At 38.9% G+C, this 17,254-nt stretch overlaps 1 protein-coding gene across 2 annotated transcripts in view; it reads right to left on the bottom strand.

Moving 5' to 3' along the window:
• Nucleotides 1-13,766, bottom strand: part of LOC100486588 — a 75,927-nt gene extending 62,161 nt beyond the window's left edge. For both annotated transcript variants that reach the window (XM_012965507.3, XM_031903762.1), the window contains exons 1-6: nucleotides 13,509-13,766; nucleotides 11,376-11,444; nucleotides 10,468-10,498; nucleotides 9,867-9,902; nucleotides 5,937-6,017; nucleotides 953-1,089 (exon numbers count right to left, since the gene is read on the bottom strand). In XM_012965507.3, the coding sequence (XP_012820961.2) occupies nucleotides 953-1,089; nucleotides 5,937-6,017; nucleotides 9,867-9,902; nucleotides 10,468-10,498; nucleotides 11,376-11,444; nucleotides 13,509-13,559 (405 nt within the window). In that variant the 5' untranslated portion in view covers nucleotides 13,560-13,766. The remainder of the gene's footprint in view (nucleotides 1-952; nucleotides 1,090-5,936; nucleotides 6,018-9,866; nucleotides 9,903-10,467; nucleotides 10,499-11,375; nucleotides 11,445-13,508) is intronic.
• Between the last annotated feature and the right edge of the window lie 3,488 nt (nucleotides 13,767-17,254).

The raw sequence follows: 17,254 nt of genomic DNA, 5'->3' as shown, positions 1-17,254 counted from the left end.
AGCTGTAATTGGGCAGCAGTTTGAAAATCTTCCCTGTCAAAGTCAATGGGAAAATTGGGGGGTTCAGAGCGGCGCCACAAAAAGACGGGGGGCCAGATCGCTTAGAAAAGCACAAGCAACCTGCTCCGCTATAGGGCGAAGAAGTGTGGGGAGTTTGGGTGTTGTACCCCTAAAACTGTAGGAGGAGTAGCGTTTAGAAAATGGGGGGCGCTAAGAATAAGAAGAAGTGGAAGAAGAAGCGGAAGAAGAAGCAGAAGAAGAAGCTAAAGTCGAAGAACAGTATTGTTGGGGTTTTCAACCCAACATAATTAGTAAACAACCTAACAAATGCTTAGGGTGGTATGTATGGTATGTATGAAAGTAAGAAAGATCTTAAACGGATGTATAAATTCCTCAACAGCTTATTTGACAGAATTGTTGAAGAAAAGTATGGAATAGGTTTTGGTAATAAATAATAGGTATTATTACAGTAATAGAGTAAGGTATATTTTCTCAACAGGATGAACATATACTAACTGATGGACTGAAAAAATATTATTTATGAACCTTACATTTACAAATGCACATCAGACACAGCTTGTTGTGAGAATGTTCTAATTCTTGGGGGGTGGGGGAAAGTGTTAATGGTGTATGGTGTGTGGGTTTGTCCATTTGTTATACCATGAGGAATTCTAAAAAGCCACCCTTTCAATTACATTCATGGTTTACATAGGAATAAATAAGCCACACAAACTTCTCTTCTTTCTCCAGAGCAGCAAAGACATTTAAATCATTTTTTTTTTTTTTAGCATGCAAGTCATCGGTCAAACTAGCCATGTGTCCCTGAGAGCAGCTATTTGTTGCAACTGGTGCAGTTGCAAATGCAGCTTCACATCCATCAAGGCCTCTGCTTCCCTTTGTCATACAGCAACTATATAATCAAATGCTGCAACAGAAAATAAATAAAACTTACCAGGTATGCAATTCTATGTTTGGCTCCAACAACATGCATAAACATGTGAGCCAGTCCTGTCTGAAGGTTGCATAATCTGCACTCATATGCACGATAACTACTTTCATCTTGATGATATTCATACACATATTCAAGACCTGAAAGAAGTAGAAATTTTTAATGACATAGCCTCGCTACTCATATTTTGGTTTACATTATTTTAATGGTTGGTAAATTTTGCCAAGCTGCCACAATAGTTAAATGATTAATGATTTTGGTGAAAAAGCAAAAATTACAGCTCACAGTTCACCAGAAAGAAATTTCATAGCTTTTTTTTTCATTTGCATGGGATTTACAGGGGTATACTTTCTTACATATGAGCCTAAAAATCCCGCACAAGTTAAAGGAGAATGAAAGTTTAAATCAGTGGGGGGTGCCAAAATGTTAGGCAACCCCAGTGATTAAAATCTGGGGGTCCAGGTTATTCCTGCAGAAGATTCGTTGCCATCTTCTTCAGTTTTTCAGTATTCTTTTCATTCTGGTCTGGATTAACTAAGAGGGGTCTATTTTTACTTTTGTTTAACAATACATAGTTTACATAGTTTTACATAGTTACATAGGGTTGAAAAAAGACCAGTGTCCATCAAGTTCAACCCATCCAAGTAAACCCAGCACACCTAACCCACACCTACCAATCTATACACTCACATACATAAACTATAAATACAACCACTAGTACTAACTGTAGATATTAGTATCACAATAGCCTTTGATATTCTGATTGATCAAGAACTCATCCAGGCCCCTCTTAAAGGCATTAACAGAATCTGCCATTACCACATCACTAGGAAGGGCATTCCACAACCTCACTGCCCTCACCGTGAAAAACCACCTACGCTGCTTCCTCTAATCTAAAGGGGTGACCTCTGGTGCGTTGATTGTTTTTATGGGAAAAAAGAACATCCCCCAACTGCCTATAATCCCCTCTAATGTACTTGTACAGAGTAATCATGTCCCCTCTCAAGCGCCTCTTTTCCAGAGAAAACAACCCCAACCTCGACAGTCTCACCTCATAGTTTAAATCTTCCATCCCCTTTACCAGTTTAGTTGCACGTCTCTGCACTTTCTCCAGCTCATTAATATCCTTCTTAAGGACTGGAGCCCAAAACTGCACTGCATACTCAAGGTGAGGTCTTACCAGGGACCTATAAAGGGGCAAAATTATGTTCTCATCCCTTGAGTCAATGCCCTTTTTTATACAAGACAGCACTTTATTTGCTTTAGTAGCCACAGAATGACACTGCCTGGAATTAGACAACTTGTGATCTACAAAAACCCCTAGATCCTTCTCCATTAAGGAAACCCCCAACACACTACCATTCAGTAGATAGTTTGCGTTTATATTATTTCTACCAAAGTGCATAACTTTGCACTTATCAACATTGAACCTCATTTTCCAGTTTGCTGCCCAGTTATCTAATTTTGTCAAATCGCTCTGCAAAGCGGCAGCATCCTGCATGGAACTTATAGTTTTGCACAACAATGAACCCCTAAATCGTTAATCGCCTGTGCAATTTTCAAAAGGTAAGGGGGAATTAACAATTCAGACAACTATTCTCCCACACAGGAATTAAAAAATAAGTACTTAAATGGCACCTATCATGGTAAAATTGCTTCCTCCACCAGAGGTGCAGGCTAACCAGAGGGGTTGGGGGAAACAATAGTTTTTGTTTTTTTGAAGTCCCGGCCACATCCCTGAGCTGCAGCAACATTTGGTAACCCTGAAACATTTGGTAGCCCTAGCGAAAAAGACTATCCAGTGCTTATATTAAAAGTTACGTACATTAGGGTTACTAAATCACTTTAAAATTCAGGGACACATCTAGAAAAAATTGGCACTGATTGCTATTTAAACGCAATCTGCACAGCCCTGCAACACACATTTGTTAGAATTATTTCATTAAAAGTCTCACTGAATTTCAAGTAATCTGGTAACCCTTACCATTGAAAAAAATGGCAATTGGAGTCATGTTATCATGAGAAGAACATTTTGGCTATGACAACACAATACTACTAAAAAATATATGAAGGTTCCGGTTTAAACAGTAGTTTTTGTCATTTTGACAGCCACACAAAATGCAGATTTTGTACAGGTAATAAAACACTAAGAGCAAATTGCCATTACCCTAAGAGCAAAGGCACATATTGGTGCCCCAATCTTAACCTCCTCTAGCACAGACATCAAAACATCAGAATATACCTATGTACCAAAATAAATGCAAACCGCTGGTGGTTAATTATCTAAATCGTGTAAGTGCTGAAAAACGCAGAAAGATTTTTTCTCTGCTTAAATGATTGGTGTCAATGCAAACTCTTGGGGGGGGGAGAAATAACAAAGAAAGGAAGATAGATATTTACTGATACTTTGTCGCCCACGCTGGAGGAGTAAGCACCAATGACAAATCACCCTAAGACTAATGGCACACAGGGATTTTTGGCACCAGCAGTTACATTTGTACTACTATGGAGGTCAAGTCTTCTCAAAATGGCAATAAACATAAACCGGCAATAAATTACCAGTGGGAAAAAACATGCAGCAACTCGTTTTCTGAAGTCATCTAAAGTTCCTCGCTTGCGTTTGCATTTTCCTGTGATTAAGCAGAATTGCCATAAGTAATGTAATTTACATGTAGCAATCACAATGTTAGTGTGGGTCAATGCTCTAAGGCTACTGCAACCAGGGCATTTTTAAACATGTGTATAAGTACACAGTCACACCTTTTGGTGCCAAAATGTGCTCCATGTGTCAGGCTGGCAAAGTATCTCTGGGTGCAGACACACCATAAAGCAGATCAGTGCAAAGGGGCAGTGAGAAGGCCCAGTGTGGAAGCAGCCGTTTTGGGTAGAGGTTCTGATCTATGATTATATCATAGCAAGGCTTCAGGTTTTTGTGAGAAAGGAAATAGAAATAACCCAGGTAAGTACCAGAAAATATATTCCCCATTGCAAGAACAAAGATCGCAAGCAACTTTAACACTTGTGTTGAGTTTAAGGGATATTGCTTTCAGAATATAATGTTAAAGGGCATCTATCATCCCTTATATCGTTTTCCCCACCAGAGGTGCAAGCTAATAAATAAAAAAAACAAAAAACCCTCTCAGGGGGATTACTGGGCTACCTGCACCAGGAGGGAACATACGATGTGGGCGGCCATGTTGGTTGGCGAGCATGTGCATAATATGTGGATCTCCCCACTCACTTACTATGCGCACACGTCTGACGTAGGAACAGTGAATGTAAATCACCCTCCTACATCACACACATGCGCATAATGTGTGAGTTGCGGCACTTGCTCATTACATGCATGTGTGTGTGCCCCAACATGGCTGCCTGCACCGGGGACTCCCTCTCGGTGCGGGTAGCCCAGCAATGGCAGGGACAGTTTCCCTATTGTTTCCCCTCTCTGGAGTGCAGGATCTCTTAACCAGCACCTCTGGTGGGGGAAACAATATAGGGGTGATAGGTGCCCTTTAAGTGTGCTTATTTAAAGGAATACTGTAATAATTTTTATGGTATACTTTTTATTTGTAAATTATACTATTTATATAGCAAATAATCCACTACCATTTAAAATTTTATTCTTGAACCAACAAACTTATTTGTTTTAGTTGTAATATTCATGTGTAGGCAGCCATCTCAGTGAATTTTTCCTGATTCTGAGAGAAGGAGCCAGCGCTACACATTAGGGCCGTGGTAGACGGGGAGATTAGTCGTTCGCAACAAATCTCCCTTGTTCCTCTCATGGCAACTTCCTCGATTTTGGCAAATCGCGTCGCCGCATATGCTCTCCCACTGGCAATTACATTCAAGCCGTTGGGATGGCATATCGGGGAGATTAGTCGCCCGCAACAAGGGAGATTTGTCTCGGGTCTAGAAGAAACTAAGGGGAAAAAAATAAAAATAAATAAACACACACATACCAAATATATATATATATCAAACTCAACAGTAGAAAGCACTCACAGCTACAGCATCAATCAGGTCAGTGATTTATTTCAGCATACCATCTACGCATTTCGATCACCACAGGATCGTCATCCTGATAGATATATATATATATATATATCTAGTTCTATCCTGACGACGGTCCCTGGTGGATTGAAACGCGTTGATGTGAGCGTGGAGCAATAAAACTTTTGATACTTTTGCACAAATTGGAGCCGTGAGTGCTTTCTGTTGCAGATATATATATATATATATATATATATATATATATATATATATATATAAAAAGTCCACACGACAGCACCACACTCCGAAAGTTGCTGCGATGTAGCTGCCCCTGTGCACGGAATACCAAATCAAACACAACCAGCACCAAGGGTCTTGTGGTTCAAACAAATATTAGTGTATTATAATTGCATGTACAACCGACGTTTCGGTCCCTTTTGGGACCTTTTTCAAGGTCCCAAAAAAAAAGGTCCCAAAAGGGACCGAAACGTCGGTTGTACATGCAATTATAATACACTAATATTTGTTTGAACCACAAGACCCTTGGTGCTGGTTGTGTTTGATTTGGTGTATATATATATATATATATTATATTATATATATATATATATATATATATATATATATATATACACACACACAGATATGGGACCGGTTATTCAGAATGCTCGGGACCTAGATATGGTTCTTTCCGTAATATGGATCTCCATGCTTTATGTCTACTAAAAATGTATTTAAACTTTTCAATAAACCCAATAGGATTGTTTTGCTTTCAATAAGGATTTATTATATCTTAGTTAGGATCAAGTACAAGGTACTGCTATTATTAAACAGAAAAAGAAAATCCTTTTTAATAATTTGAATTACTAGATTAAAATTGAGTCTGCGGGAGACTGGCTTTCCTGTAATTCGGAACTTTCTAGATAATGGATGCCATACTTGTAGTTTTATTCTAACAGCAGCAAACTGTAGGAATTTTTTATGTTTTACTTACCCAATGCAGGCTCAGTTTCTTTGCAAGCTCTAAGTAAGTCATCCAGTGTTTGTCCAGCTACTGCAGGCTCTGGATCATCCACTAAATACAAAATATAAGAAACTAAGTCTTTTATCACAAGGAAAGTACACCCGTAATTACACAGCAGGACAGATTGGAAAAAAATACTTATTGTTTGTCAGGGTGACTGAAGCCTGCAACAAAAATTAATTGACCATAAGGCTTTCATAAGGCTGCAAAGCTATGCTATAGCGATTTTTATGAAATTACTGAAAACCATCTGAAAACTTAAATACCCCACTTATCGTTATGTACCAACATAAATCATCCTAGATCTGAACACCACAAATCGACTAAACAGTTTGATGCTCAATATGCATAGATTTAAACTATGCGGCATGCAGCAGAATGCAGGTGAAATATGTATATGAATTTTACGGCTCACACTATGGCTCCTTTAAAAGAAGCACTCTGTATTTGTGTTATGTGCCATGCGACCCCCTAAGAGTAAAAAGACCATAAAAAACTGTATATTTCCGGAAAGTACACATTCTGTTGAAAACAAAATGGGTACATATCTTTTTATTGCAAACTACCAAACTGCAACGCTATGCTAAATGTAGTAGTTTTGTAACGTCCCAACGCTTTTTAACTTGTTTATGAATGGAAGTACCGTCTCTGTTTTTGCTGATGATACTAAATTGTGCAAAACTATAAGTTCTATGAAGAATGATGCCACATTGTAGAATGATTTGACAAAATTAGAAAAGTGGGCACCAAAATAAAAAAAGATTAAATGTTGAAAAGTGCAAAGTTATGCTCTTTGGTAGGACTAATATTAATGCGAGTTATACACTAAATGGTAGTATGTTGTGGGTTTCCTTAAGTAATAAGGATCTGGGGATTTTTTGCTGGGAGCAGCAGACATGTAGTTTCCACGTGTCTGCTGGTGCCTAAGAGCGTTCAAGGAACTGCTCGTTCCCCTGCTCTACTCGTTGCCTAGGGGCTGGGGAACTAGCAGGAAATGAAGGAGCAGGGAGCAGTGGAATGAAAGCTGCTCTGTGGTGTTGTAGTACTTTTAACCATAGAACGTAGATTATACATTCTCTGGCCCTGAAAAGATTAAAGTCAAAGTTCTGATTTATGCAAACCCATATACAAGGTGTGATGGAATGCAACAATAGAGAGACTTTATATTTACAATTTTTTCTTTTGAACAAGTATCTATTTATACTTTTACATACTTGCTATTTTTTGTGTTTGATTAAAAAGAACAGTCAAAACTAGAAAGGGAAGTTTCAGAACAAAATTCATGCAAGTTTGAAAAACGTGAAGTCAGTGTTAGTGGCTCTGCCTACTTTTTCTAACGTTTAACCTTAGTTCCCTAGTGAAAACCATCAATATAATGCCCATAACTCCTTGTGAGAACATAATGGAGAAATTATATTACATGCATTGGTTATAATTCTCCTCCTGATTTCATACAGACTAAAATCACTGCTGTGTGACCTCTCCCTGACCAGATTTTCCTATCTGATAAACAGAGTGCCCAAAGCCAGTTATGTTTGGACTCATTTGACAGGGCATATTGAATTAAACCTATACCCAATTTTTGGTATCACTGGTATGGGTTCTAGGGTGATAAATATGTGTAAGTTTATGTTGTAGTGTGACCTCCACATTACTTATGAGGGGTCCTGTGTGGTAACCGGCAGCAGCACAAGCAGAGACACAGAAGGAGGGGGGGTTTCCCTGCTGCTGCTAAGTAAAGCCGGTCAGTCAGTGCTGTGACCACTTCCTGTGGGAGACTGAAGCGACACTCCCATGTTTCATTTTGCTCTGGCTTCTAACTGGAGAGGTTGTGTATGCAGCTCTCATATAATGACAGTTTTAGGAGGTAAAATGCTTTCAAAACATCTTTCTTTCTGCATCATTTCCCATTCACATTTTGAGGGATGATGAATATTATAACTGAATATGAACTTTATATAAAATGTCTCCTTTAAAGTGGATCTTACAAATGCTTTCTGTATCACTTAAAACAGCGCTGTCCAACTTCTGTGGTACCGAGGGCCGGAATTTTTCTGGCCAACGCAGTAGAGGGCCGATAATGGAAGCCAGTTTGACCACTCCCCTTTTTAAACCACACCCACTTAAAACCACACCCATGTTATCACAAGAGCTTTTAAGGCTTTACCCACATTAATGGTGATAGCGCAGCAAAACCCCAAATGGTTGGTGCTCACTGTAGGGATATCACCCTTCATTCATATGTGAAAGAATTATATTATGCTATATTAAGACACAACCTTAAATCCCTATGCCTCCTCTTCCCCTGTGGATAGCACAGCAACCCCTAGCACATAATTACACTTCTTAGGGACCATATAATGGCTATTTTCAAATTCTAACAAACTCCCAGAACTCCCATACTCTGCCTGCCCTACCCTGCCTGTGTGTGCCACACTCTCTCTGCCCTATGCTGCCTGTGTGTATGGCACATACAGACAGCATACACTGACATAATTCTGGCACTGCTCCTGAGGTGTGAACAGGGAAACAATGTGGGTGATTACAGCCCGAGCCTGGGGTGTGAACACTGCAGGGGGTGAACAATGCAAGGATTAACAGGTGTGAACAGTTCAGGAGATTACATATTTAAACAATACAGGGGGATTACAGCCTGAATATGAGGTGTGAGCAATGCAGGGGGCCAGTTAATCTCAGTACTGATTCCATTTAAAGCTTCCACAAAGGTAAATCATCAAAGCAGCCAAACAGGTGGGGGGCCACACAGAGGGGGGTCGTTGGCCGTATGCGGCCCGCCAGTTGGACAGCCCTGACTTAAAACATCACCTACACGCAATAGGGTCACCACAAAGACATCCATATATACTGTATTTGATTAATCACTTCTGAAAACAGTATATGCAATTAAAGATTTTGCAAGTTTAAGCATTATATTACTTTGTAACATGAAAAACATTTACATGTGTTTTGGTATTTATTACTTTGAACAGGTTATTTCTAAAACTATTTGACATGTCCTTAAAGGAGAAAGAAAGGTAAAAACTAAGTAAGCTTTATCAGAAAGGTCTATGTAAATACAGTCATACGCATTCACAGAAATGCTGCACTGACTTCTCTGTGAAAGATTTCTTGTGTCTGTAATTCACGTGCCAGAGACAGGCAGCTCTCTGCTGTCTCCTCTCTCCTGTTCCCCCCTCCCTCAAGAATGCTAAGAACTCACTCCCCCACCCCTTAGGAATGTGGATCTGAGCCAATCAGCAGGCAGCTGACTCATAGTCTTACTAACTGAGATGTTCACTTGGTCTGGGTGTCTGTGCAGGAGCGAGGCATTATGGGAACATTCTTTACACAGCTCAGCATTTTTTCTTTTTGTTTGGCTTCTGATCATCTGAACAAGTGAAATATGGGGAGAATTAAGGGCACTATCGAGACAACTGAAGGTATGCCTGCAGCTTGAGATTAACTCTTTATTAGCCTTTCCTTCTCCTTTAATACATGTTCTCATCAGAAAATGTTTCCAGCTGGGGGTGGTGAAAAAGTAGCCAGGTGGGGGATACAAGATGTATGGGTAATAACATGAGATCCCTTTAAAAAGCCTCTGTCATTGCAGACTGTATATAAACAGTACACTGCCTGAATATTCACAATAATATAACTCGTCGAGGGGAGCTGTGATTTCCTGTGGTCACATGGGTGGGTGACTGACATGGCAGAAAGATGGGAGCAGAGAGGCTTACAAGAAGTGTCTGTCTAAAGCATCTTGGAACACCACTGATTAAAAAAAAAAAAATAACACAAATGAAAGTATACAACAATCAAGATCAAAGAAAACAATATAATTTTAATTATACTTCTGGTTTATAGTCACAAAAAAAAAAAGGATTAAATAGACATACTTACAAAACTGACGTTTCTTTCTTTTTAAAACAGGTTTTTCTAAACAATAAAAAGAGAAAAATACATGACAATGTAAAAAAAAAAAAAAACAATTAGTTAGCAATCGAATGATGCGAATATCTTTACAAGTCACCCGAGCATTATGGAAAAGGTATGATATCTATTATCCGGGAACCTATTATACAGAATGGCCAGAAAACAGGAATATCTTTTTCCTATTTTGGGCAGTGACACATAGGAAAATCTATAGCCAAAATTGCTACCGCTGGCTACAAATTTCCGCAAAAATGCCCTGTCATAGACTAACATTGAGATTACTGCAAGTAAAACATATTACTTGTGGCGATCTGGCTTAATCTCTCAGTGTGTCATTGCCCTTAAGCAAACTGTGTTTTTTTACAGTAACTAGTAGTCATACATTGTAAAGACTGGTTAAAAAACAGGATATAAGCATTCCAGATAATAGATACCATAGCTATACTGATGTAGAATTATTACTAAAAGGACTAACCTATTGCTACCGATTATATACGAACAATCTATATTGCTTTAAAAATAAAAACAAAGTGTTGCATCGATGTGAAGCACAAAAATCTATACATACCAGCGCCATTGTTTTTAAGGGATTCTTCTACCTGGAATAAAGTAATGAGAGTATATTTAGCATCACTTCTATACATTTATAAAATAACACCACTTAATCATTTAACTTTTAAAAAATAGAAACCAATAACCAATTAGCTTAGATAATTCAATTCAGTTAGCATGAAAAGCAAATGTATGACTGACTTCTATGAGTTACTGAACTAGGACTCTGGTTTCTGTGACTTACTGAACTAGGGCATTTATTATTTTTTGAATAATCTAAATTTACTATTGTGACCTTCTAAAAACATGGACTACCACAAATGTTACAGTAATCCTCTCAAAATCATTCCAGATTTAACAAATTGCTACCAACTGTACTGGGATAGAACTCTGAGCAAGTGTCAGGGCAGCTGGTAAGAACAGACCCTCATCATGGCCTAAATGCATCACCACCCCATAGAATTGTGTGTCAAGTAGGGCATGGGTGAGGATTGGGGACGTCTACATGCCTCCCCCTTCGGCAATTCAACAAGCATGAAGACGAGAAGAAACAAGAAGCAAGAAAAAAACGCAGACTGAGATCACCCTGCCTTCTACATTAAATATGACCCCTATTTACTCCAAGCCAAACAATGCCTAGTTGATATAATGAAACCTAATGGGGGAAAAAGGTGGGAGGTAGCAAAGGGCTTACCATAACTGCAGAAAAATTTACTTTCTTGCTCATTGTATTGTTTGACCCTGTGATAAATATTGTGCTGCAGTGTTTTTGTCTCATTTAAGAATAGCTGTCACTGAAGTGCTAAGAAGAGCTAACTTAAACACACAATGCACACACATTATTATATATACTTGCAATTAACAGCACTTATAACAATAACACTATGCAAATCACATTTTACCATAATATAATAAATTCCTTACCTGCCTGTGCTTGAAACCCATAAAATGGCTTTGAAGATTAAGTGCAGATGCACAGGTAATTCTGCAGATCTTTAAAGATGTAATAGTTAGTAAGGATACATATAATATAAATTATTAAAGCAAAAACTGTATAATGACAGGCCATGACTTATGGGTATATGAGGGGCCACAAATGGCACAATCACCTTTATATTGTTCTGATAATTTGGGTATACAGCTTGAAGGATTAGAAAAGCGGGAAGTAAAGGGAAGCTGCAGATGCTCTTTAATTTCCTAATTTATGACGCGCGCACACTAGAGTGTATCAGCAAATTAGATTTTCAAACATAACTGATCCTTAAAACCAATGGGGCTGTTGGTTGTCACACACATACCAATAATCATACAAAAGGAATACCTATATGTCAAAATTAAAGGACCAGTGGGTTTGTTGTCCGAGGTTAAACGACTACCACGGGCAACAAATCTCCCCAAATGTTTTTCTGATACCAATAAAGTAAATCACTGGTGGGAAAGCACATAATAAAATATGGCAAATAGTGGTTGAAAAACAATATTTGGGAAACAAACTAGCATAAATATAGCAAAATAGCCAAAAAAGGAAAAAAAAATTATAAAGAAAAAAAAAATTATAAAGAAAGTTTTTTAGACATGCCGACTCTGCAATAATCAAAAAAAGTTAAAATTAGATATTTTTATTATAATCCAGAATATCCAGGATAAGCATGAAATGCGTCAGGCTTTGTATATGGGGTTTGTTTTAATGGATTATAATAAAGATGTCTAATTTAAATTTTTTTGATTATTGCGGACTCAATTGCTTTAAACAAACTAGCATAACCTAATTTGAGGGGAAAAAAACAAAACTTTAGCGCTGGATTAGAAGTTTGTTTTGAATCTTTCTGTATTCAATATTGAATAGATATAGAGATGCATCATATCCAGGATTCTGACAAATCCTAGCACTATTTTCAAGCTTCGACTGAATCTTACTCACTGAGCCAAACCAAATACGAACTATAAAGCTCTGGATATATGAATGTGGAAATATGCGAGTCTCTCTAACTGTTGTACCCGAACCCAATAAGACATTTCTATCCACTTTAACTGAATCCACTAATTTATTATGGACAACTAAGTAGAATTAGGGGCCGATTCATTAAAGTCCAAATTACAAGTACGATTTGCGTCAATTCGTATAAAATACGTAAATTTCTGATGTGCGTTAATTTTGCGAAAAGTCGCATCGTGCTTGTACGAAAATATTGTGGTACGATTTTGTTGCAAAGTACGAAAAAGTACGGAAAATAGGCACAGTTCTAAGAGTTAGAAAAAATATGATTTTTTTCTATTCGTAACCAATTGTACATTGATACTTGGGCCCCTAGTCTTAAACAGCACCAGACTGCATTTTTTAACATGAATTCAATGGCTTATGGGGCTTATTCATGGGTTTATGCAAAAATGTTCCTATTCTTTTAATTGAGGTCTGTTTTCTTCACTGCGAGGCATGCCAACTGACGGTCAGTACACACACAGACAGGATTTCAGCATGGCTATGCTAATTTACTGTTTTCACTCCAGTGCGATTAGTTGCCCCACAACAAATCTTCGTTGCCACGGGCGACTAATCTCTCCACAACGCCATCCCACTGGCAAGAATTTAAATCACCGATGGGATAACATACCTCTCAAGGCAACTTCTGCAAATTGTAGCGACACGTATGCCATCCCACTGGCAATTTTCATTCTAGCTGGTGAGATGGCATTGTGGGGAGATTAGTCGCCTGTGGCAATGAATGTTTGTTGCGGGGCGACTTATCCCCCCTGTCTGCCACTGCCCTTTGAGGACAGAGATGAATGGATAACAACCCAAGGTACAATACATTTTTAACACAAGTCTTATTTATTCTGATAATACTGCTGCTAATATTTAAACAAATATTCATATTTTTCACCACCACTACTGCAACAAAAGCAACCAAATGATGTGCTTTCTTTTTTGAAGTGCATTAGATTATTTGGTAGCTAGCTACTACAACTTAAAGTTCTTTTATGCTTGCCGTTTAACCACATAAACTGCACTTGAGTAAATAACTTTACCTTACACATATTTATTGTATAAATACTTACATTGCACCAAAACTGTGTCTCTTGAAGCGGATCATCGTCTGTTTTTTCCATGCTTACCTAACAAAAGAACTTTTTAAAAAAATCAAAACTGCAAACACTTTCTTGGTAAGGAGGCCAGAGATGGTAATAACGCAAGCAGCTGCTGCAGTCCACAAAAATATACCATCCCACTATCCGATAGATTCGGTAGTTGCTAGTTCCTAGTTGCGAGTGACGTCACAAACACGTGACGACGTAGCGACGTCTCCAATACGTATTATTCGGCGCCTTCTTCAAATGGCTTGTTAAGTAGATTATAGGAAAGTGCGACCCTCAGTGGTTACTCGGGGATGCCATAGAGAGAACGCTAAAGGGAGTGTTATAGTGTTCCACTGAGTGAGTATTAGGTTGCGCTGGGTACCATTTTTTTCTTGGGACGAGAGTAAATGCAGGAGTTTATTCAGTTCTTGCCTGAATACTGGGACACTTGCTGTTCAGTGGAGGCTGTAAATATTTTACGCACTTGCTATTCTGTGTAAGGTGTGTGCCCTTAATATTAGGGGGTTATTGGAGCCTGCTTATATGTGGAGTGCTTTTATTTTTTGGGGTAAATGTGCTGATGAGGTTTTGGGTGTGTGCACATAGGTGGGAAATCCACTAGCCAGCAACCCTTGATAAAACCATGTGCCTTTTCCCCTTTTATAGACTGCACTACCCCATGGTAAATGGAAATACCACCCCTCCCCCAGGGCATAGGTTACACTTCCATTACATTGGATAGTTAACTAATTACTCCCCTACAGCTATGTGTTGGGGTGCAGAATATGTGATGTCCACACTAACTGTTGTGTTAAGCCTTTTAGTGTTAAGGCTTCCGTAAATTATAATTAAATTATATATTCTGGACTCCAGAAATAGGGAGCACATTATCAGCAGCTTTCTGTAAGCTTATTCAGCAAGGAACATCTCATCCCCAAAACTGTGAAACTCTGCTGCACAAGAGAGGGAAACATATCCGTTACCAGTGGTAAAGACAGATGAATATACTACATCTCCCTTTTTGAAAGTAAGGTAGTGCAAACAACAACTGCAAACATTAATCTTAAATTCTTTATAGCAACTATCAGACCACTTTACATGACTGTGGTATGTTGGGGCAAAACAGAATCTACAGTACTGGTTTCAGAAAGTCCTCTATTGGTTCTTGCTGTGGACATGTTGCAGCTTCTTGGACCTGGTCTCCTTGTGTGTCATTAGTCTCAATGTTTCTATATATCACTGGACCAGTGTCTTACTGAGTTGGTACTTTGTCTGGCCTGAGGTGTCTTCTGTTCCTCCTGTAGCGCTTTCCTTGGGGTGTGACTACATCATAAGATCTGGGTCTATCTCATCTAATTTGTTAAATTGCTGCCTACCAGCCAAGTGTGGTTTCCATCATTACTCTGTCTCCCCACTGAACAGGAGTAGGAATCCTTTGCTCTTCAGTCATAGTTTCTCTTTTGGTTGGCTTGGTGTCTTTGTAAACAAGAGTAAATATTCTGTGGAACTTTTGGTTTTAACATAGATGCTGATGCTGGCAAATTGGCTCACAACACCCAACCCATTGATAACTGTGCTGGGCTTTATTTTATGCCCGTCACTGGTGTGTTCCTCAAACTCAGCAGTTCTAAGTGTGGGTCAAGCCCAGTTTAACAAAAGTCTTTTTAACACTTTGGACTACCCATTCAGCCATGTCATTAGACTGGGGACTGTCCTGTGCTATACCGTATCTAGTAAAAAGGGCCTTAAGTCTTGCAATAACTGGCTGTACAGATTAGTCTGACAGTGTCAGTAACATGTTCCAGATGGGGCTGGGGGCTTTTTACTTTTACAAAAGTAAAAATGTGCCAGGGAACCTTAACTTCCCCTTTAAATAAAGATTTAAACATTATATTCACTCAAAATGCTAATATACATTCATTAAGAAAAAAACTAGCAAAATAATGCAAAGTCAAGGTAAAAACAAGTTTTCACCAATTTTACATTGGCAATAAGTTGCTTGAATATATAAAATAATATATACCTTTTTTGTTTTTATTTGGTTATAAAAAAAAAGCTGTTTTGGATTTTTTCACCTATTGTTATTCTATGATTAGATTAAAACTGGGGTTTGTACCCTGACAATATGCTGTTAATAACCATGAATATGCTAATGTAGTGCTGGGCGGTATACCGGTAAAAACCGAACACCGGTTTTTTTTTAAAAAACGATATCAATTTTTTACATACCCCCATACCGGTGTGCGCGCTACCTGGCAATTTTTCCGAATACTTCCGGGTGCGCGCGCACGTGACGTCAGCGCGCACGTGACGTCAGCGCGCACGTGACGTCAGCGCGCACAGTAAGGTATTTGGGTTCATACTTTGTGCCAGTGTGCCACTTCAGCTTACTCTGGTCAAGTACATTTACTGATGCAAGGGAACCCTGCGACTATTAACAGCCTGAACCTGAGAAAATTTCAGCCCATAGCGAATTGCATCATTAACCACAAGTGACTTGCACCAAGTGAGTTGAATTCTAATGTCATTATTAATGCCACACATTAGAAGTTATGCCATCCAAACACAAATGCAGAGGGGAGAACCCATGTACTGCAGCCTTAGCACAATGTACTGAAACAGATAGCAATTTGTGTCCATGTTGGTGCATAGTCTGTTGCAGTAACTTAGCATCTGCCCGCAATTAAGCAAAAACTCTGCTCTGTGGGAAAAAACTCTGGCAATTTTTGTCCAAATTTGCACATTGTGTTTGGAAATAAGCCTTTTAAGTTTTTGTTTAAAAGCTTAATCCCTCACAATTATAATATAGGTAATATGCGGATGGGGGGGTGTTTGGGGTGGCGGGGTGAGGGGGGTGTGGATGGGGGGGTGTTTGGGGTGGTGGGGGGGGTGCAGATGGGGGGGTGTTTGGGGTGGCGGGGGGGGTGTTTGGGGTGGTCACCTAATCATGCATGGGGAAAAAAAAATACCGTCAAATACCGTGATACCGATATAATTTTGAAAAATACCGTGATATAAATTTTTGGTCATACCGCCCAGCACTATGCTAATGTGTCCCCTATACTGCCACTGAAACAGGGGTGAATAGAGATTTAAGGAAACAATGCTGAGCTGAGGACAAGGTTTTTACATTACAGTGAGTTGTACTACATTTAAAAAATGTCAGAAAGTTTAAAATAAAATGTAATTTTCTTCTCTGTATTTGTTGTTTTTAATTAAATATTTACAAAGGTGTCTGTATACTGTCTTTCTTTCACCAAAAAATGAAAAGGACAAGCTTACTTTGAAAGATCTTACCCAAATGTTAGTTGGATGCCCCCTCCTGAAAAGCAGAATCAGAAGTTAAAAAAAAAAAAAAAAGTGTTGGTTTTTACTGGTTACATGCCCTTGTAGTAAATTACTGCTGTGGAGCTTTTACCCGCTATGTTTTCCAAGTCCATCTCACTTCCCCTCTGTGTAGCGCAAAGTCTACAGCTCTGTGTTCAAGACAACCCTTAGAGCAGCGCAGAGAAGACACAATTGCGTTGTTATTGGTTACACAACACGATCACTCACATTGGCAGAGCAGAGAAGTAAGGAGAAGAATTAAGTTCAGCAATGTAGTCCAAGACTATCATTACCTGAAAGTCTTTGCTGGACCCTGGGGAAAGAAGAACTTAGTGTGCATGCGCTGGGCTCCGATAGATCTTCATTGCGCATTTGCATGCCCTAATCTGGAGTATTTCAAG

This window comes from Xenopus tropicalis, chromosome 6, assembly GCF_000004195.4.
Source record: "Xenopus tropicalis strain Nigerian chromosome 6, UCB_Xtro_10.0, whole genome shotgun sequence".
NCBI classification, from domain to species: Eukaryota; Metazoa; Chordata; class Amphibia; order Anura; family Pipidae; genus Xenopus; species Xenopus tropicalis.
The sequence above is the reverse complement of the archived record's forward strand: the minus strand, read 5'-3'. Positions and strand labels throughout refer to the sequence as shown.